Below are 21,682 nucleotides of genomic sequence, written 5' to 3' on the forward strand. Positions count from 1 at the left end.
TACAGGTTCTATTACAAATAACACTTTTGCACAATGCCAAAAATTTGGTGTTTATGTAATGTTTTGTATATTAGGTTTTTTAAGACATACATCTTTTCAAAACCTGTTTGGTGGCTGACACTGTGCTAGGCACGGGACTTAAAAAGACAAAAGTTATGGCCTGTGCTCAAAGGGGCTTGTAGTGAAGGAGGCAGAACTGGTGCGAGAAATCATTAAAACCAGAAATCATTAAAGGAAGTACATGTGGCAGAGAAGTCTCGCATGGGGAAGCTAACGGTTCTGTTCAGTTGTGGGATGAGGGGATGCCTGAGGCCATTTTGTGGAGCTGAATAGGGTTTGAACATGATAAGATGACTCCAGCAGCCACCCACCCAGTGACGAGGGTAAAGCAGCAAACTAGACATTGAGGGCAGAGACGGCAGACAAACTGGCACCACTGTACCGTGACCTGCACATTCCCTGGTCCTGATTGCACGTGGGCTGTGACCACAGTCTCTCCACGTGGGGGGAAGGCTACGTGGTGAGGAGGGGTGGCAGGGTCGTCTGTGGGGAGGACAGCTCAGCGCGTGGGCATTGCAGTGGCCGAGATGGTAGGGTGCAGGACAGAGGGAAACCTGGGCTGGTGAGGTCTCTCTGGAGGAGATGTGGAAGGCACGTTCGCTGACAAGGCTGAGGATTTATGAGAGTTAGTGGTCAGCGCGAAGATTATGGCAGGGAGAGTTAGAGCCCGGCACAGTGTGTGAGCTGGAGGGTTGCAGAGAGCATGAAGAAGGAAGGAAATCAATCAGTACGTGAGGGAGAGATTAAAACAGCAACTTGGCTTTTGCCTCACTTCAGTAAAAACTTACTGAAGACTTGTACGTTCATGGACCGTGCTTACTCTTGGGAAACAGGACCTGTAAGGCAGGAAAGAAGCCGTAGATCTGTACACGGAACGATAGGTAGCGCATGTCTCCGTGATCTTAACACAGGATGACGCTTAGCCCGTAAGGAGCAGCCCTTGCGGGTTTCCCAGGATGACCCTGACACAGCAGGTCATGACACATACAATGTCTTTGCTTAACATCGTCAGCAGGTTCTTGGAACCTGTGACTTTAAGCAAAACAACATATAACAAAATCAATTTTATTAAAGTCTTAATTGATAGAAACAAGAGTTAGTTTCCTATGGCATATTTCTAATCAAAAAATCACCAAACTTCTGAATAAAGACCCCAAACACTTCTAATATTAAACATTGAAATAAATGTGAGTCTACATACTTTTAAGAAAGATGAGTAAAAACAAGTCAGATCATTATTTTCTATCCTACTGATTCTGGTTCCTGGCCTCAGGCGGCCAGAGCCTGTCCTGGCCGGCCCGGATGCAAGGTGGGACCCGTGTTGGACAGAATGTCCTTCCGTCCAGGGCCGCTCATGCACACGCACACCCACACTCAGACTGGGGCCTTTGGACACTCAGTGAACCCAGCATGCACATCTGTGGGACGTGGGAGGAAGCCAGAGTCTCTGCAGACATCCCAGACACGGGAGAACGTGCAAACTCCACACAGACTTAGCTGCGAATTGTTATATTTTCCTCCTCAACAGTATAACAAAATGACGTTAAATGAAATGATGTTATTCAAAGACCCACTGTATTTACAATGGTGGCTCAGTGGTTGGAGCATCGTCCCCATAACTGAAAGGTCGTGGGTTTGATTCCCAGTCAGGGAACATACCTGGCTTGTGGGTACATCTCCGGTCTGTGTGTGTACAAAGGCAACCAGTCGATGCTTCTTTTGCATCAATCTTTTTGTCTCTCCCTTTCTCTCACCCTTCCTCTCTCTCTCTCTGAAAAAAGAAATGAAAATGCCCTTGGGTGAGGATTTAAAAAAAAAAAACTCCTCTGTTTTTATATTACTCAGCATTGTGCCTTAGTTACAGTCTGGTGCCACCGCGTGCGGCAATTTATTACGTGTTCCAATAATGCTCATTAACATGGGAAATGTTCCCGATGGGATTTTAAGGTAAAAGAGCTTAAAAAATTATATATACAGTATGATCCCACTTTTATGAATGTGTGTGTGTGTGTGAGTGTGTGTGTGTTTGGGGGGGAAGAGAGGGAGAGAGAGGATGTCAGTTGTCACAATATTAGTTGTTATCTCTGGCTCATGAGATTAGAAGAATGTTTATTTTCTTCGTCTTCCCAGTTTTCTAAAATGCGTAAGTATTATATAAACAACTTATAATCAGACAGTGCTATTTAAAATATTTTCCCTAGTCATTCATGTAACTCTTTTTAAATGTATATAGTATGTACAGTTAAAACATGAAATCCTAATGGGCTTTCTTCTGCCACAAAGTACCTTTTTAGCTGTTCTTCCTTTTTTCTTCACTGTTTACTCCCATGAATTTCTTTCTGACCTCATTTCTATCTCTGTGCTGCCGAAGAAGGTGACTAGCACATCTCAGCTCCCTGATGAATAAGACCTGCCCCACACCTCAGCCAAACCTTCTGTCTTTGTGTTCTCTATCTGTGCCGCTGTACACAGTGTTGGGCTTTGCGGATTGTGTCTTTTCTGTTTATACCCTGATGGTTGCCACTTTCCATGCTAGCGCCCTTTCAATTCCGTTGTGTTTGTGATCATCGATCTTATTCTTCTTTTCTGGCGAAATGTTTATTCTAACACACATCTGCAAGCCACTCATTGCACTGCTTGGATACAGTTATTCATCTCATTGAGTGTGGGTATTTCAGAATATATTTATTTTGTATCAGTAGGTTTCTTTCTGCAGTGTCTTTGAAAGAAAGTGCAACACTTGGATGCAAAAATGTCATCCCAAACAGTCCTGCACGTAGGTCGAAGCTGTAGTCCACTGAGTCCAACATCTGTCTCTGAAGGCTAACTCAGGGAACGTTTTGGGCATGAGTGTGATTGTTATCTTCTACGGTAATTCAGAGGGCGGAAATGAATGTCAGACATACCTGATTTCCCTTTTTAACCCATTTTGGAGGTAACAGTTAATAAATTGTATAACCCTTTTCTGAAATTAGTTGATTCTGCCTCTCTGCACATTCTCAGAGTTAATGAACTCCACATGTGAATAAAACAGAATTTATTTTCTATTGTTTCTATTATTATTTCCTTGAATTCCAAGTTCCAGGATTTGATGGAGGGCCATCTATCAGCTTACCCGGTCCCTTTGACTCCAACTTTATAGGCTTGGATTCGCCCCTTGCACTCTCCACCTTTAGGAGAGAGTGATTGTTATTTGAGTCACACCTTGGAGTGTCCCTCCCGGTGCTTGCTGAGAGCCCGAGCAAAGGCCTATGTTGACTGCAGGTCTGCACTTGTGAGAACAGCACCCCCTCCTCTGCTTTATTTTCTATATCCCTTCTTCTGGTATCACCGAGCTCTTGGCTGCTGTTTCATTCTGGACCCATGTCCTCAGCCGTAAGACACACCAGAGTCAGGACGTAATCCTTAGACATGCTGCGTGGGCCCAGCCTTGGGGGGATGGTTAGCTGTAGAGATAATAGCTGCCAGTGCTGAAGTCGCCATTTGGTAATGACTCTGTAGTGCATCCTGTTATGTGTGTATTTGCAATTTACATGCACATGTAGGATGATTTAACTGCGACACTTACAGTGAATAAAAAATTGCTTTGCTTTGCTTAAGTATACAAGACCTGATGGATGGAAAGAGAGAGCAAAAATATCTTGTCGGAGGAGAGGAGAGTCCAGTGTGGGATTAAGTGAATGCTGTAGATAACCGTCAACACGAATTAATCCCCGTGGATTAACGTAACATGCACAATCAGCCGCGAGGGGAGCTCTGCTACCCCTAGTTCTAAAAAAAGGAGGGTAGAGGAGCCATCATCCAATCAAGTTGCCAAAAAAGGAATTAAAAATGAAATTATTTTGTGAGAAACCAAAAGGAGTTTGGCTGTGTCTCCCTCCTCCCCACCCCCTCCCTCACCTCCTCGCCCCCCAGACCCTTCCGAGCCTCCTGGCCCTTCCCTGCAACAGCACCTGTCGTGCCTGTGTCTGCGATGGCTCAGGGGCCTGGGGCGACTTCAGGGGACGATCTCCGTCTCATTTGCTGTCTTGGAGTGTCACGTTGTGCCTTCCTCATAATTGGTCCTCAACAAATGTAAAAATATATTTTACATTTAATTAAGAATGATCTCATTCTTTAACAGCATGAAGTGTTATTACGTGAAATAGGTTAAGTAACTGAGCTCTGGGAATAAGCTTTCTTTAGAGGTTTTATGACAAAAGATAAAAACATATTTTGTAGACTACAGGGGTAACAAGTAGTATAATAGATTCCTGAGAAGAAGGCGAACCTCTCCATCCCTGGAGATCCTTAGAAATTGGACCGAGAAGACTTCTGTGAGAGTGGCTGGCCCATTACGCTTGTCTTGAGGCGAGTCAACAGACTCAATGACAAAGGGTCGTGTGAGTTTTTGGTTCCTTGGCCTGAGGAAGAGCAGAGTGAGGGGTAAGACAATACAACTACTTCAGATGTGGAAAATCTCTATTGTTGCTTCCATAGGAAATCAAGTCAAAGGAACTTAGAGACTCAGGGTACATTTATGGTTGGGGATTTTAAGACATAGATTGTGAAAATCCTATGGAAATCTTCAAAATAGAAGGTCAACTTGTGTGTGAAGTGGAGTCATCTCTATGATTCTGTTGCAGTAAAAATATTTTTACATTGCTCTGAACAGAGAGAATCATTCCAATACACTATATTCAGTGTATGGAATTCTCTCGGGAAAGAAAAACATACAAAAGTAACATTTTAGGGTGCTAAGCACCATCACTGTCTTAGGGACAGGAGGGAAGAACAGATTGATAAGTGCGAAGTCCTTCCCATCCAAATACCTTTGCAGTGCTGTGTCCTTAAATCAGCCGACGCACAGGGGGAGTGTGGGACAGGCCCCTTTTCTGCGGGTCGGCCTTGCTCTAGCCGGCAGCCCTTTTCCCACGGACATGCAGGAGACTGGCGGGGAGAGGGCTGCAAACCCCCGTCCATACAAAGGGCACCAACGTACCTACTAAAAACAATCTTCCTCAGGTATTTGGTTGTAATTTCTACATTCAGCCACATGATGTCACAATTGGATTTTGATTTCACTGTGTATTTGTCTCAAATAACAGATGAAGGCATTTTCAAAGCTGGCGTGGAGAGATCTGAAACGCGGGGGGCAGCAGAAGTCCAAGAAGATGAAGACACTCAAGTTGAGATTCCAGTGGATCAGGTAACCACCGTGCCTTTAAAAACATGTATACCAATGACCACTATTTTTATTTCAAGTTTCGTGTTATCTGCTCCGTGCTGTTTCCATGCACATGTCGGTGAAACCTCCCAGGTGCAGTGTGGCTGAAAACCTTAAAAACACAACAAAACACCTTCAGTTCTTCCTAGTATTCCCACAAAGAGTAGCCATTTGCATGGAGTATTTTTAAGTTATTATTATAGACAATGATATATATTGAACGAAGAACATTGAAGAATTTAGTGGCTTGGAGTTAGGTGTGAGATACAAAGAGGGAGAAAGCTTGGTACAGAAAAAATAATATTGGCTTGGGGTTTTATCTACAAAAAAGTCCTTCATTTAGAGAAACAGGGTTTTGTTGTTTAGTTTTGTTTTTAGAATATCATGATGTTTTCTCCTTTAGCCTCCTTGGAGTTGTTGTGGTTGGAATTCTCTCATAAAGCAATTGCGTGTAGAAATGCAGCTCACATGTTTGCTGTGTGTGTGTGGATTTTATTTCTTAGGCCAGTGGAACACTGCATGGTGTGTGTGTGCGTGTGTGTGTGTTCACACACATGTGCTTACAGAAGGGATTGAGTAGTATTAATTTTGGCTAAATGATGCCAGAAATATACCAGTTAGACTTTTTCATACAATTCGACCAGGTTTCTTACAGTCCCGAGTGGAGGATGGGGATGTAGGTAAAGAGGGAAAATCATAATCCCAGGCTTGAGGGAACCAGAAGTCACTAGGAATTGCCATTTGTTCTCTAACTACTATGCGACGTTTCCTTTCAAGAAGCAGGTTCCACAAGGCAGCTCCTGCCAGAGACGCCCTTCTCAGTCGTGTTTGTCTTGACGGGGTGTCAGCGCAGCTGCTGCTGATGACTCCACAGGCATTTTCTGCGAGCGGCGCCGGCCCGATGAAAAGCCTGGCGCGTCAGCGGTCGCAGACTTCAAAAATCCAATTTATTATCCAGGATTAGCTACAACTAATAATTTTTCATAAACTCCAGTTATAGTTGTTTTTTCCTGAGGTTAAATGGAATTTTAATTCTCCTGTGAAACTGTAATTAAATATTGTAAGACAAAGAAGAGATGTATATATCACAGTTAAGAGCTGCTGAAACCAAGACTAATTTATATTCCAAAGACAAAAAGCCAAATACCAAGAAAAAAGAATCATAGCATTATTACCAAAAGAGAAATCTCTTTGTTGACCGTTTAATGAGTTATGAAATCTGTGATAGGTATTTCTCTACTTGTAAGTTTGATGATCACAAGGCAGGGTGGCTGGTGGGAGCCTGATCACTGCTAATAGTTGAGCAGCCTTGGACAAGCGTCCTTAGACCTTGGTTTCTGATCGACTGGAGGGTGCTAACTTACTGTAGTACAGCTACGCCAGGAGACTGATTAGACAGATTGGTAAAAGCTGAGCAATATCAACTGATGGATGTCATTTTGAAGGACATAAAGCCAGGTAACAAAAGACCAGACTTATTTTCTTCTCTGACTCCTTGAGTAAGAGAGTTGGGATTGTCTAGCTCATGCGGTTGGCATGAGCTGCATGTCTTGTCGGGGCGTAGAGTCATTCTCTGTGTGATATGGTGACCGTTAGCTCTATGTCCTATGCAGCGAGGTTAGGAATTTGTGAAGAGCCAAGTGGGAGTGTGGAGGTATTAGGGTCCATCACATTAACAGCAACAGTGAGGATGCGACCTCGGTGGTGACCCTCGTGGGACAATAGCTGCTGTTCGCTAGGGTCATACTGCGTGCCAGGCACTGTAGCAGGCACTTTTATCTTGTCTAATCGTGCTGCCAACCCTGTGAAATAGGTTTTGTTATTATTTCCACTTTATGTAGAGGAAGAAAGTGAGCTTACATAGGTGGAATTAGTTGTCCAGGACCGTACTGTCAAATAAAGGGGCTGGGATTTGAATGCAGGTCTGTTTAACTTCACTTGAGTGACACGGAGGGAGAGTATTAAATGCGAAAAACAAACAAATGAAAAACAATTATTAACCCAGGGATCAAAATTTTTGTGTAAGAAAGGACATGTAGTTATCGTACATAACTTGGCTCAGATACAAATGGTACTTACACTTCCTTTCAGGCTATTCCTAGTTAACTTCTCCGAGTTGGTTTCTGTCACAGGTGGCAAACACAAGGTCCCCCTCCTTGTTTCATCCAGCCCAGCGCCTCGTTTCTACCCGATGGCAGCGCCAAGCTCCTTGCCCCTAGTTAAGGAGTAGTTACATTTACACAGTCCTAACTTACAGTCCACCCTTTGAAGGCAACCACAAGGCTGATGTGGCCCCCGTTGAAAATGAGTTTGGTGCCTCTGAATGGTTTATGCTGTAACTTCAATGAAGAAGGGTGTGTGTGTGTGGGGGGGTGGTGGTGAGTGTGGGTGTGTGTGTGTAAATGTCATGTGCAAATTGGCCAAGTAATTTAGCTGTGCCTGAAAAGCAGATTAACTTTTAGGAGTAAATACCACGACCTCCGCTGGGACACAGTTCTCTACAGAGGTCTCGTGTTTCTCTATACCTTGTGAGCAGAGGTACTAATTGCCTTCATTCTGGACTTTTTAAGTATAGTGAATAGGCTTGAAAAACAGGGACAGTGACTTTCTCGGGAGCAATCATTCTCAGCTGGAGGAGATTTGGGCAATTTCTGGGGACATTTTTGATTGTTGTAGCTGAAGGAATCTAGTGGGTAAGCAGCCAGGGAAGTTGCCAGAATATCCTGTTACATGACAGCTCTCACACACACAGAATTGTCCAGTCCAAACTGTCAGCAGTGCTGAGACTGAGAAGTCTTGCTGCAGAGGAAGGTGAGGTTTGCTTATTGTCTGCTATAATAAAGGTAATGTCTCCATGTGGTGCAAAAGTCGGGCAGGTTCACCACCCATTACGGAAGATTGGGGGCCATTGAATCCTATACTCAAAACTAGTTAAAATGGCAAATTTTATGTGATGTGTATTTTACCACAATAAAATTATTTGAGAATAAAAGATTTCGGCTCTCTAAGCGTGGGGTTTTCCCCCCTGAAAGGCAGACCACTGTGCGAATCACCTAGCCCCCTTCACGTTGCCCTGGGGAATGGGGCCTTGGGGCTCGAGAACAAGCGGTGATGCTCTCCCTACGGACGCTGCTGTGAGCGGTGCAGACCTGTCTCTGACCCATGAGTCCTGTCTTCCGCCAGCGTCCATGACACTGTGGCAGGCCGGTGTGTTAGCTGGCAAGTAGGGTAAAACTTCAGAGTTTTCAGTCCTGGATACCCCCACTGGCGTCAGCTGGCACGTGTGTTTGTGTGTGTGTGAGTGTGTGTATTCGGGCATTGTGGGTACATTCCAGCCAAGAAAGAGTCTGAACTCTGTCCCGAAGTCGAGACTCTTTTTATTTTTTAGTGACAAATTAATATACTTCCAGAACTCATGGAAAACTGAAGAATGTCACATTCTTTGACATACTCAGAAAGGTCAAAACAAATAGCTTTTCCTAGGGAAGACTGGCTCTAACAAGAACTTGGTACTCTTACTAGAGTACCGTGCACATGCCGAGTCAGTCAGGTTGTCCAAACCCAGTGGGGCAGGCGCCTGGTTCAGTAATACCTGGGGCTGCACCCTGGCACCGAGGACTCAGGGAATATTAGGCTCTATTTATAAAATGATGCTTTTCCAAGTTAAGGAGGCAAGAAACGAGCCTGTTCCATTATATTCAGGTAGACTGCCCCTAATAAGTGAGGATTAGGAAGGGGAATTCCCCATTTCAGAAACACTGGCAAATAAATACCTATAAAATAGGCAAATAAGCAATTACGTTTTAGATTTTGTGCCATTTGACCGAAGAGAGCACAAGGTGGGGACAATAAGTTGACGGTGGTTTTGGATCGCTTCACAGCAGTCGCCGTCAGCCTGCAGTTAATTCTGAGCAGTAAAACAGTGACAATTGCCGAAGGTTTCTGTGCCAGTTCCTTAGATGGCACTCAAGCCGGTGTCGTGAGCACTGGGCAGAGCAGTGAAAGCTTTTTTCTTGTTTTAGTCGTAGGTTGTGATATATATTGTCTTCTTGTTTATTTAAGACTACTTAATCCAAATTACACACACAATGTTTTTAAAAGGCAGCCAGTTCACCAAAGATGCTAACAACCACGGTGACCTCCTGTTCCGCTTCTCCCCACCTGGGTGCCTTCCCCGCAGAGGTAACCTATTTGAACAATAAAGATCCTTTCAATTGGTGACATCTCACATTTGACAAAATACATTTCCTGATTTTATTCTTCAAATTTAGATATTATTTACTAACTTTAGTGGCTGTGGAAGATGATTAGTTAGATCTCCTACCAACTCTTTCCCATCCCTCCTCCCCGAATAAGGCCACATGAACAAAAAACCTCACACACTTGCCTTTCCCCTTCTTTCTTCGCATTATAATTTCATAATAATTTTTGGCTCAGTCAACATTTAAACTGTACATTATTTTTGCTATGTAAGGACAATATTATGCTTTGCTGAGCATAGAATAGTATAGTATAGTATATGCTGGGCACATTTCCTTTCTTGCATAACCCATTATTCTTCCTCCCTATTCTAGTAATTGTTTTGTTTTTTTTTTTTAATTTGCTCAGGGTTTTTTTTTTTTTTTTTGTGTGTGTGTGTGTAGTTATTACCATGCCATTCCCAAGCTCTGCCAGAGTTGTAGATCTCCTCTTGGCATACTCAGGCATATGTAGTGATACTGGAGTCCGTTTCATCTTTTAAGCCCTCAATCACTTGCCTCAAGCTGGGTAGTTGTTCTGTGGATCTGCTTTTCAGGGTTATCCTGGTCTTTTTTTCACCATTATTTCAGGAATTTCCTTTGTTTCCCCAGTGGATGGACCCTCTATTTCTCAGATTCTATATCTTACACTTTCTTAGTTACACCTCATGGAAGACACACTTTGTTCAACACTTTGCATGTCTGAAAATGTCTCTTTTTTTTTTTTTCTGTTCAAACTTAAGTGTAACAAGGTATAAAATTCTAGGTTAGATATCAGTTCTCTCAGAAATTTTAAAGTGTTGCTCAGTTGTCCTTCTCATGTACAATGGCAGGTGGGAAAGTTTTGTGCCATTCTGTTGTCTGAGCCCTCAAAAAATAACTCCTTCTCACTATCTGGAAGCTCTTAGGCTCTTATCTTTGGTGTTCAGAAAATTTCTAATCCTGTGCCTTGGTGCAGGTTTTTTGCTTATAGGACTGGATATAAAATGAGCTTTTTTATTCTTAAAAAAAATTGAATTATTTCTTTGATAACTTTCTTCTCTTTATTTTTCTCTTTCTGAAACAACACGTATTTGGATATAGGCCCTTCTGGACTCAACCTATACTTGCTTCTCTTACTTTTCATCTCTCTGGATATTTTTTTCTATTTTTTCAACTTTTTTTTTTAACTCAAAAACCTCAGTGTTTATCTTCCATATGTTGATTTTTCCAGTCATTATATTTTTAACTTCTAAGAGCTGTTTTATATTCTCTGAATATTCCTTTTTATAGCATCCTAGTCTTGATTTTTGGATGTGACATCATGCCTTATCTTTACAAAGATTGATCTATTGTTTTAAACTTTCTTTTTTATATATTATTTTTGTTTCTTCTAAGTTTCTTTTTCTTTCTGTGTTTTGATGTCCATCTCCATGTCAGAATTTCCATGCCTGTCTGGTTAGTTTAAAAAAATTTAAATATATTTGTTATGTAACATGAAATGAATTTGAGCTCTGTATCTGGTTAGATTTTAGCATGGGGAAGTAGGGACCCTGCGTGTGCAAAGGCAGAGCGCATCAGGTTGGGGGAATCTCACGGCAGGGTGATTGGTGTTTGCCACCTGGTTGGTAAAATACTCCAATTGGTAAGATACTCCAATTTGAGTATCAGCATTTAGAGGGGTATCATAAGGGAGTGAGAAAACACCCCCCACATTTGTCCATTCTTCTGTGTTTAACCAGAAATCACTTCCACACTAATTCATCTTCATAGAACCTACACAGGGGATGGCAAGTGGGCAGCCTGTGGCCAGATCTCCTGTGAGAGAGTGGCTAGCACAGGGCTCAAGATGCCTGGATCTCTTTAGCAGGCCGCATACTCCTCGGTTCGCCACGGAACGCAGCACGCCCCGTTACCAAACACCTGTCCTGACAGCACACTTATGTTGTTTCCCCAGCCTTCGGGGGCATTTGAGTTTGTGATTACTGCTCTACACGTAAAGCACAAGGTGCTGTTTTTAAAAATCTGCAGCCTGGAGGCTATATAACCAGCAACAGGAGGGTCGAGTCCAAATAACGCCCGATGACACAGTTTTGTTCTCCACGCCCTGGTCTCATCACTTGCTCTACCTGCTGCTTATGAAGAATCAGCAGTCACTGTCTCTCATGAAAGGCAAGCTAAATGGAGAGCTTACTTGTATTACTTTCTCATATGCATTGGAATACACAGAAGGATAAAGGAGTCTACTTCCTCCCTCAGACCCCTAACTCTGCTTCAAAGAAATATATTTATTAAAATAAGAATTATAAGATATTTAGAACCAGAGGGGAAGCTGGTTCAAACTCCTTGCTTTGGCATTGAGGAAACAAAGCTCCATAGTGAGGAAGGCCATGTCCCCACAAAGACAGCTGCTGATGAGGGAGTCCGCATAGGTGTGCAGGGCTCCTGGCTTCCAGTCTGGTACTCTTTCTGATCCCCTCAAGGAAGGGAAGTGAGGAGATTAGGGACTTACTATCCTACACAGAGCAACTATCCCGTCTGTGTGGAGGGCAACTCGGCCTTCACTGCTTCCCTGAGCATTGAGGAGTAATGCACGAATAGTACCTCCCCCATTCTTTATTTTCTGTCATAGCCTTTTAGTGAATCATATTCACGTTCAGTGCGCTAAGCATCACACGCAGCTGCAAGAGTGGAGGTGAGGATGATCTGGCTTCTTAATTTCTGTGTACATCATCAAGGCTTTGCGCGACATCATGATTGTAGGTTTGTGATTAATTGGTAGAAATGGTATTCAACATTAAACCGTAGCCTTCAGGGATTTTTGATGTAAGTGAGAGAAAATCAGTGTTTACTTCTAAAGTGAGAAAACCTAATGGGGATTCTTTTCTAATGATGACTAAATATTCCCTTTCTATCTAATCTAAGTTTCCAGCGTATTATATCTTCTCATATGGGTGTTACAGGAGCTTGTGGAGCTTGCAAGGGCTGGGTGAGCCAGGTTGCAGCACGTAGCTGGCCCGAGCTTCACGGTACTTGTGCCCTTACAGAGTCACAGCCTCACTTTCTGTAGGTCATCGCACTTGGAGCCATGCGTAAACCTTTCTTCGCCTCTGTGAAAGTAAGTCTCTGCAAGCGGAAAGCAGGAAGCGTACTTGGCAATAATGAAAAATTGAAACTGATTATTTCAAAACACCTCATCAAAATTGGGTAGGAGATGATTTTAGTTTCCATGGAGACAGAAATAAAAACAAGCGCAGTAACTTCTGTACTTTCAACAACTGTGTCATAAAATCCACCCCAGCACTTTCACCCAAACCCTGTAATGTGCTCACTCTTACCGGGTTTCAAGTGTAGCAAATGTTACATGGAAAAGTGGGCATCTAAAGTAGCCTTGTCGTTTGGGGGGGGCGGTTCTGATCTCCAGCGTCTAGGCCCAGGGAGGAGGACCTGATAGGCGGGAATGGAGGGGTAGGGTGGTTAAGTAGGATGTCTTGACTGGAAAGTTCAAACTTGTGCTGTTATCTCAGATAGCAAAGGCCTTAAATATTAAAACTACATTACTCAGGGAATTCTGATGCGAATATAAGAAACACCACCATGTACTTTAACATGGGTAGGACATCGGCTGTAGTCTGTGTTTACATGCCTTTTCCATTTCTAAGTTTTGGGCTGTGTTACTGTCAGAGGTGCTAGCTTAAAGTGTAAATCATTTGAGCAGCTCCATCTGTCTGTGAAAATACCTTCAAATAATTGATGCTTTTGATATTTTGTGTCTTATTTCCATATTCCATCTTCTTTTCTCTTATCATCAGGAATCCTGAGTTAATCTCAGTAACTACTTGCATATTCTCTAGAAAAACTGAATACTTATAGTTTCCCCTGAGCCATCCCTGCAAGGATGTAGCCAGTGATAATCGCTACCAGACCTTTTCTGCCTTGCCATACAAATCAGTTGTTTTCTCAGAGGGTTCGTCACAAAGTAAATAGTAAGATACACATGTAGGCAAACTCAGGCAAAGACGTCTGAAATGCCAATGTCGGTGTTAAAGAGAAACTCTGCTGTCACTTGTCTAATACGTATTAACAGCAATTGCTTGTGATGAATAAGATGAAAGTCTCAAAAAAGGAAAAGACTTCATAGAGGTCTTATGAAAGCCTCTACCTCTAAGGGTACGTAGTACCTGTAATTGTACACATATGTGTAATATGTCTGTTAATTTGGTTGTGCTCTGATGTTCTCGATGTTAGAGAGGCTGTGAGGCTGGAATCATCTAGATGACTTCTGCAATCACTATTTTGCTACTATGTACTTTAGCTTAGTGAGTATATAGGATGGAATACAATGGATACCCCTTCTTGACTCCAGTGAAACACAAGAATCGTGCTTCTTGTAGAATGTAGTATTGCACAATTACTCATAGGCATGAGCCACTCCTGAAATTCCAGAGGATGGATGTACTCTTTGGAGAAATGATTTCTACCTGAAAATTGGTTCTCTTTAAATTGTAGTCACAAACTAGCCAAGATTTGACAGTCAGTGCAGAAGACTTTAAGCACAGGTAAAAATATCTTCCAGATTTATTGTCTCTGCAATGATATGTTTCTGTTTTATAACATTATTCTTAATAAACAGTGACATGGTGATAGACTTAGAATAAATCTAATAGTCCAAACATCTTTCTGTCAACAGTTAATCCTATTTTCTTCCAGCTTTCAATAAAATTTATATTTTTAAGATAAAAATGCAATCTTCATCTAAAGAGGGATTATTTCAAGGCATTACTACAATTAGAAAGTTTAAACAAGAATGCTTTTTTGAAGTGGCATTTTTATGACCCTCTTATTTTACATGTGGTTTAGAGCTTTACCGTGCAGAGAGCCATCTGGGGATCGGCTGGCGATGCAGAGGCTTGGAACTACTGACTCAGAGCCCTCATTTAACAAGGTCCCCCAGTGATGGGGAAGCACTGGCTGAGGGGGCACCAGCTGGAGGGAACTATTTAGCATCGTATTGAGTTGGGGGTATTGCTCTATGCATTATCTCGGGAAAAGAGTTAGTACACTCCAGGGGTCAAAAAGGAGTTCCTATTCCTCCGTCAATTTTGGACAAGTCAGTGGGATTTGGGACAAGTTTATGCTTTTTTCTTTACCTGCGAATTTGGGTAATAACGGTATTTGCCTCAAATAACTGTGAGGTTAGTTTAAATATGATTATGCATATGAGGTGCATACAACAAAATACCGGCTATTACCTGGAGAGTGCGAAAATGTGAGCCTGTCGTTATCACCTGTATGTTCCCGGGGGCACATGCTACGCTGGCTTTCATCTGTGGGAGGCACGTGTGTGTTTAATTTAAGGCATCAAATAACACAACGTCATGGTAAATACGGTGATGGACCTGAAGATGAATACGAAGGAGCCCTTGTCTCTAGACGTTTCCATAGAGCCAAGGCAGATATTTCCCCATTATTTCCTAATTGTTCCAAACATTGTTTGAAGTGTCTACTTGATAGCAATCCATGTGCGCCATTTTCTTACCTCACCTAAATAGAGAAGAACCACACGCTGTGATCAGAGTGAGCTAGAGACACCTGACAGGTGTGACGAGGGCACAGTTGACTAAGGGAGCCAGGAAGGCTTGCTGGAGAAGGGAAGGTACATCTAACAGTGGGGAAGGAGGGTGTTCTGGGTGCAGGGGAAGCGGCCAGGACACTTTCCAGCTTCTTCCACAGAGGACCTGCACTCGCCCAGCCTCTCCCCGCAGTACTGCTGGCACGGAAAGGAGGGCTGGGTTTGGGGTTTGGCCTTCCCGCTCTGCCACATTCAGACAGCCCTCTCACCTTCATGAGGAACCTGACTTCCCTAGACTGTGCCAAAGGGCCTTTTAAAGAAATAGGGGGGAGGGAAGACAGGGAGAGAGAGGAAAGAATATGCATATAGATGTGAATGTGGGGGGGAGAGAGAAGATAGTGGTAAGGGTTTGAAGGCCTGCCGTGACAAAATATCACAGACTGGGCGGCTTAAACAGTGGAAATTTATTTCCTCATGGTTCTGGCAGCCAGAAGTCTGAGATCAGGATGTCATCTGAGTGGGTTTCTTTTAAGGTCTCTCTCCCTGGCTTCTAGATGGCGGTGTCTTCCTGTGTCGTCTTCACATTGTCTTTACTCTGTACGCGTTGTGTTCTAATCTCGTTTTCTTACCAGAACACCAGTCATTGTGGATTTGAGCCTACTCTAATGACCTGATTTTTAACTTAATTACCTCTTTAAAGTCACATTCTGAGGTACTTACTGGGAGTTAGGACTTCAACATACAAATTTTGAGGGGACACATTTCAGGCCTAAACAATGAGAAAATGGGGTTTGTCTCTGATTTGATGCTGCCTAGTAAGTCAGAAAATAATAGTCAGGAAACAGAGTCAGTTTTTTATGTCTGTAAGAAAGATGGGCAGCAGCTAGTACAAAAGGGAGAAGCAGAGACTTGGAACCCAGCCCAACCCGGCCAGTCCCTCTGCCTCGTCAGTCTATTAGTCATGTATTGGGAGGGTTGGGGGGAGGTGTGCTTTTTAGGTGACTGGTTTCCATGATGCCCAGATTATAAACTACCAGGACCACTGTCTTTCTATTGGAACTTTTGCTTATTTTATTTTTTATAACATAAATGAAAGATGTTGTCACCCCTGGTCATATACCCCTTGGTAAGTTGCTTAATTTTCTTCAGGCTCAGAGTCCCACTCCTCATGCCTGCCCTACTGCTTGGCGAGTTATAAAGAGACAACAGATATGCAAGTGCTTGCAGAAGCATGGCGTGCTGCCTAAACGGCTGTCATTACTATGCCGCTGACTGGCTACTGCCAACCTGTCATTCCACCTGAAGTCAGTTGTGTGTTACTTAAGTCCAGTACTAATTTGTGTAAATCATCCTTGTCTGGTGTCTCTTTCTGGCACGTTTATATTCCTTTTAAGAATAGATAACAGCTCAGAGAGAAAAAAACTATTGGGTGTTAAATTTGTTGTGAAAATGCATGCTAGGGAACTCAGAAGCCAAGAATAAACATAAGACCAGTGATGATTAGTTTTGTTGATTAGTTTATGTGAATCACCCCTAACCGGCTAATGGTGCAGAAGTTGAACATCAGTGTGGGTTTTAACCATGTTAACTAATAAGGGCAAAATAGTTGTTAAGTGTCTTGATAGCATTTTTTGTCGGTTTTCATGAGATATAGAAGGGATAGTACTTTATGTGGCCCATTAGTTTACAATTTCATTAGTACAAATCCTGTATTATAATATTTTATCAGACAACCTCTCAACTCCTTCTAATAAATAGCAAGAAGAATGGAGTGACAACAATAATAAGAATATATACGAGTATATATGGCTTGTTCAGTTTACAGTTGTCTTCTATGTGCATGGTCTCGTTTGGGCCTTACTACAGCTCTGTGAGGTCATTACAGGGGACTCTGAGACCCGGTGAGGTGAATTGTCTGACCTGAAGCTGCAGCATAAGCACCAGACCATAGGTGACTCATCCTGCACAGTATAAAGTTTGCATCGCCAGTTGACGTCCCCATTGCAGAAAACCTCAGAAGACACAAATCTCGTCCAGAAAAGACCCCCTGCCCAGTGATTTTCCTCGGGCATGAACATAGTCTCTTGGGACCACGTGAGAACTGGCTTCTGCAGGGAGGGGAGGTGGAGTCATGTGTGGGAGCCCTGCTTCCCTTGACTGTAGAAGGGTGGTCAGTGCAATTGGAGGCTGCAAAATGTTCTTTTTCTTCTTGTTTCTCTTCCTCCTTCCTCACTCCCTCAAACTCAATTTGTAATTTCTTACTCTTACGTTTTTCTTTGGCAGCCCTGCTCCTTTCTCTGTATAAATTGGTACAGAGATAATGAGGATAATGGCACAGAGGTAATGAGGATATATGTAAGGCTCTTTGCGGTGGGGTGGAACATGGACTGCTGTGCACATGGCAGCCCTTGGCGGAAGAGTTAACACTGGTGTCGCTCCAGCTGTGACTGTCGCCACTTTGCCGGGCACTCAGGCAGGTTCAGCCAAATGGGAAGAGGATGAGAACTACTTGGGAATTTTGAAGAAATTAAATAGAAACTTTTTTTTCTGGGGGTAGGGAGGGGAGTGGGAACCCATTATTAAAACAGAAGGTAGCTATCTAATAAGTATTTTTCCAGCACTTTCTATATTTCAATTCTAAGTAATCTGATTTCTCAAATTTCTTTGTTAGTTTATTCATTCAGCTTCCTCATTTATTCAACACTACCATTGACCTACTACCACAAATCACACACATATTTTGTGAAGGGAAGCTTTTTATACTGGAGGCAAGTAAGGTGGCTGGCAAGAGTTAGATTGTGGAGTAAAGCAGGGAAATAACCCCAGGTCCCTAAGTTAAGGGACACATTCTTTGGGTGCCTTAGTAGACACAGAGAGGTGGCCAGATCGATAAGTACTTGATGGTCGAAAGTTTGGGTGTATAGCTTTAAAAAAAATTGAAGTGGCATTCTCATAGCATCAAATGAGCCATTAATCACTTTTAAATGTACGGTTAGGTGACGTTCAGTGCACCCACAATGCTGTGCAACTGTTACCTCCATCTAGTGCCCAGACACTGCATCACCCAAAGGAAACCTCATAGCTGTTCAGCAGTCACTCCCCTTCTCCCTCTCTCCTCTCCCCTCTCCCCAAGCCTGGCAACCACTAATTTGCTCTTTGTCTTTAAAGATGTATCTATTCTGAATGTTTTATAGAAATTAAACCCCACAATATGTGATTTTCTGTGTCTGTCTTTGCATATAGCTCTTTAGCTCATGGCCCGGCTCGCAGGACAGAGCTGTTCTGGCTGTGAGCCGAGAGAAACGTGGTCTTGCTGGTGCCCTACAAAGAATCCCATTCACCTGAGTGAGGCCTCCTTTGTGAGAGTTCTAGTGCCAGGGCTGGGCGTCAGTTCGGGGTTGTGGAAGGGGTACTGGGTTCCTCTTCAGTGGTCTTTCTATAGCAAGAAAAGAAGGAAGGGAATTGAGGAAGTGTGCAAGGCACTCACTTTGCCTCTTGTGCTTCTCTTTGTCCTAAGGAATGGCTCCTCTCCACCATGGACACCCACCTCCTTGTAGAAGGAGGGCTTTTTTCCTTCTTTGCAGGCTCTCACGATGGTATAGATTTTATCTGTGTGTGTGTGCATGGATGTAAAAACCAGTGTTCCTTCTGGGGATGATTTGATTGATGTATACACTGAAAACATCTTTAATAATTTAATGCCTACTTCAAAGGAGATTACACCAAAAAGCACATTGCTTTTCATTTATTCATTACAGATCTGTCATAGCAGCATTTTTGCCCTGAATTGTAGTGTCATAGTAATAATAAATTTTGTTTTACACTCAGTATATTTTAAAGGACTATAAGCCTTTTAACTAATGTTATTGTCTTATTTAAATTGATCAAATTGCTATTTCGGCACCATAATCTTGCATTTCTTGCAGCTGAGCTAACTAGATGTGGACTCATTCGATGACTTCGGCAGTAGCTGTGCTGGGAAAGTCTAACAGAAATAATGGGATGAAAACATAACCCGGCTTGTTTGTGGTGGCGATGCTAATAAGTGAAGAGAACAGACCCTGAATTTGGGGCTTCGTATCTCCTTCCCCTTAAAAAGAGATTAGGGCATTTTCTAGCCCTTTGCATTAAAAGGAGAAAAAAAGTAAATATATTTGGGAGTGAAGAAAGGGGTAAGATAGGAAATACAAACTAAAAACCAATGCACATTTTGCAACTTACAGGTATAAATCCAGATGTCAAGAAAGGAAAACATACCTTTTCCCATTTAGAAAGGAGGTCGTCAGTCACCTTACCAGGGTTTAGCAAGCCCTTGTAATATATTCCTAGTGAGTCAAGGAACATATCCAGATTTTTAAATGATTACAATGAATTTTGAGGTGTTTTATCTTTGAATATTTTATTAGGAAAATACAACCTGTCTTTAAATCAAAACCAAAAGTTGCCCTGAACAGGGAAGTATAGGCATAGTAAGGATTACAACAGTTTAGGAGAGTGATCTACATTTATCCAATTCTCAGAGGCAAGTTAAAAAGAAATCTTAGTGGCCGTTAGTGCTGTAGTATTTCTGATTTTTTAAAAAATGTACTGCTTCAGGTACTCTGCCTAGCAAACTTGGTAGTGTTAACTTGTTGGGAACTGCCCTGCCTGGGTTCAGAGACTGTAACCCCCCATGGCTAAGGCTGAGTGACAGACCTTGGGACCACAAGCTACTAAGGAGACAAAACTTATCTCCCTGGCAGGGGCGCCACCTCTGCCCACTTTACTTCACCCTGCTTGGCCCCCAGTGCATGACCAGTTAGCCAATGACGGGTAAGATTCCTCAAGGGAGGGACGACCTAAGACAGGCATGGTCATGAGGGGGCCCTCAGGGAAGGACTTGGCGGGCTATGGAGAAAGGGGATGATGGACCCTTGCCCTTCGGCTTTGACATGGCCTGAGTCCTCATTCTGTCTGCAAGAAGTCTCCTAATCTCTTGGCTGCCTTACTTCCCCTGCTCGACCTAAGCCTGACACAATGCTGGAGGTGGGTGCGGCCCAGTGCTGGAAAGGGCAGGTTCCCCAGGACAATCAGACCTAAGAAAGAATGCATAAAATCCTGTGAAACCTGCTTTGCTAATACCCTCAATTTAAATGGTAAGCATCCAAGTATGAAATGAGTTTGTTTCCCCAAAGTTTTATGGCCCTTTATCCATCTGACCCTGACTCAGAATAAGCCCTCAGAGCTCTTTGAATGTTATCTATTTGATTATTACTGCCTGACAATGATTAATGAGCTTTCCATATACACCCTGTATTCCTGTGCAAATTAAGTCAATAAAAGCCTGCAAAGGCAAGGGTTTGGGTGCTCTCCCCTTGAGAGAGTGGCCTTGCCATCCCTTTTCCTCCACAGGACTCAGTAGTCCATGTGAACTTGTCTCGTCTCAGCCACAACACCACGGACACTGCTTGCCGGTGGCTGCGTCATTAACTCCCTAAAGTAGTGCTGCCTACTGCAGATGTCACATTTCTGACCACTGAAAGTACACCTGAGTGTGCTTACAGGGTGACAAGGTGACGTAGCATCATCTTCTGTGATTTGTTTAAGGGAGAATACCAGAACTTTGGGGCAGGACTGCCTCAGGGTCAGATCCCAGCCCTGCTTGTTCACCTGTGGTGGTGCTGGAAGTGTTGGGTGATCCCTCATTCTCCTTAGTTGTGAAGTGGGCGTTAGAAGCATGCTTCAGAGGGTTACTGTGGGTGTTGCATGAGATGAGGAGCCCTGAGCATGACCTTTGGCACAGACAGGTGACGGGTGTGCTTCTTGTCTATTTTCTTCACCCACAAACACCATTCATACCAGGTTTTGGAAGTGTCTGTGACCAGACATGTGAGAGCTGGCAGCAGGCTGCCACATCCCTCCTGGGATGTCCCTTTCCTGACACGTGCCTGTACTGCTTCTCTCCTTGTGCCCTGTTATAACACAGTTGTTACTGCACTGCTCTGAGCTCTTCGTTGTCACAGATGTTGTGTTTGTCTCCTAATGCCCAGCGTCTGGGGTACAGCTTAGCACAAACCAGTGCTCTAGGCCCATTTGCTCAAGTCATGGTGATTGAAAGCCTCCCAAATGTCTGCTAGGGTCCCATGGTGAGTGTCCCCTAAATCCCTCAGAGACACCAGGAAGGGACCTTGCTGTCTCTGGGCCTTTTCCTGGCATCCTCTGACATGTTAGTGGGGAGCCACCCGCAGTGTTTCTCTGACTGGGCTCCTCATTCCAGCCCACTCCCGTCTGGAGTCCCCTCCCTGATGTAGTGTCTTATTGTGCAAGCTCTCCGACGTCCTGGTGCTGTCTCCTTTCCTGACCCCCAGAAGCCTTTGCTCCTCAGTGGCGTCTGACCGAGGACATTTCATCAGTTCTGTTCTTATAATGACAGTGCCCACCCTTTTCTTTGCCAAACTCCTCTGCTCCTCACTTAAAGTGTGTCTGCCTCAAGGCGTTGTCACATGTGTTCCTATACAGTAGGGGTGGGACATGGGTGTAGAGATGGGGATATACAGTTTTCTTTTTTTTCCTTTATTTTTTATTGTATTTTTTCCATTACCATTTATATCTCCCTTAAACCCCCTGCTCCCTGCAGTCACCATGCTG

At 43.3% G+C, this 21,682-nt stretch overlaps 1 protein-coding gene across 4 annotated transcripts in view; it reads left to right on the plus strand.

Moving 5' to 3' along the window:
• Positions 1-21,682, plus strand: part of DCDC2 (doublecortin domain containing 2) — a 165,218-nt gene that overhangs the window by 135,787 nt on the left and 7,749 nt on the right. For all 4 annotated transcript variants that reach the window (XM_053920221.2, XM_053920219.2, XM_071220965.1 and 1 more), the window contains one exon: positions 5,148-5,248. In XM_053920221.2, coding sequence (XP_053776196.1) covers positions 5,148-5,248 — 101 coding nt within the window. The remainder of the gene's footprint in view (positions 1-5,147; positions 5,249-21,682) is intronic.

The sequence above is a fragment of the Desmodus rotundus genome, chromosome 3 (assembly GCF_022682495.2).
Source record: "Desmodus rotundus isolate HL8 chromosome 3, HLdesRot8A.1, whole genome shotgun sequence".
Taxonomy (NCBI): Eukaryota; Metazoa; Chordata; class Mammalia; order Chiroptera; family Phyllostomidae; genus Desmodus; species Desmodus rotundus.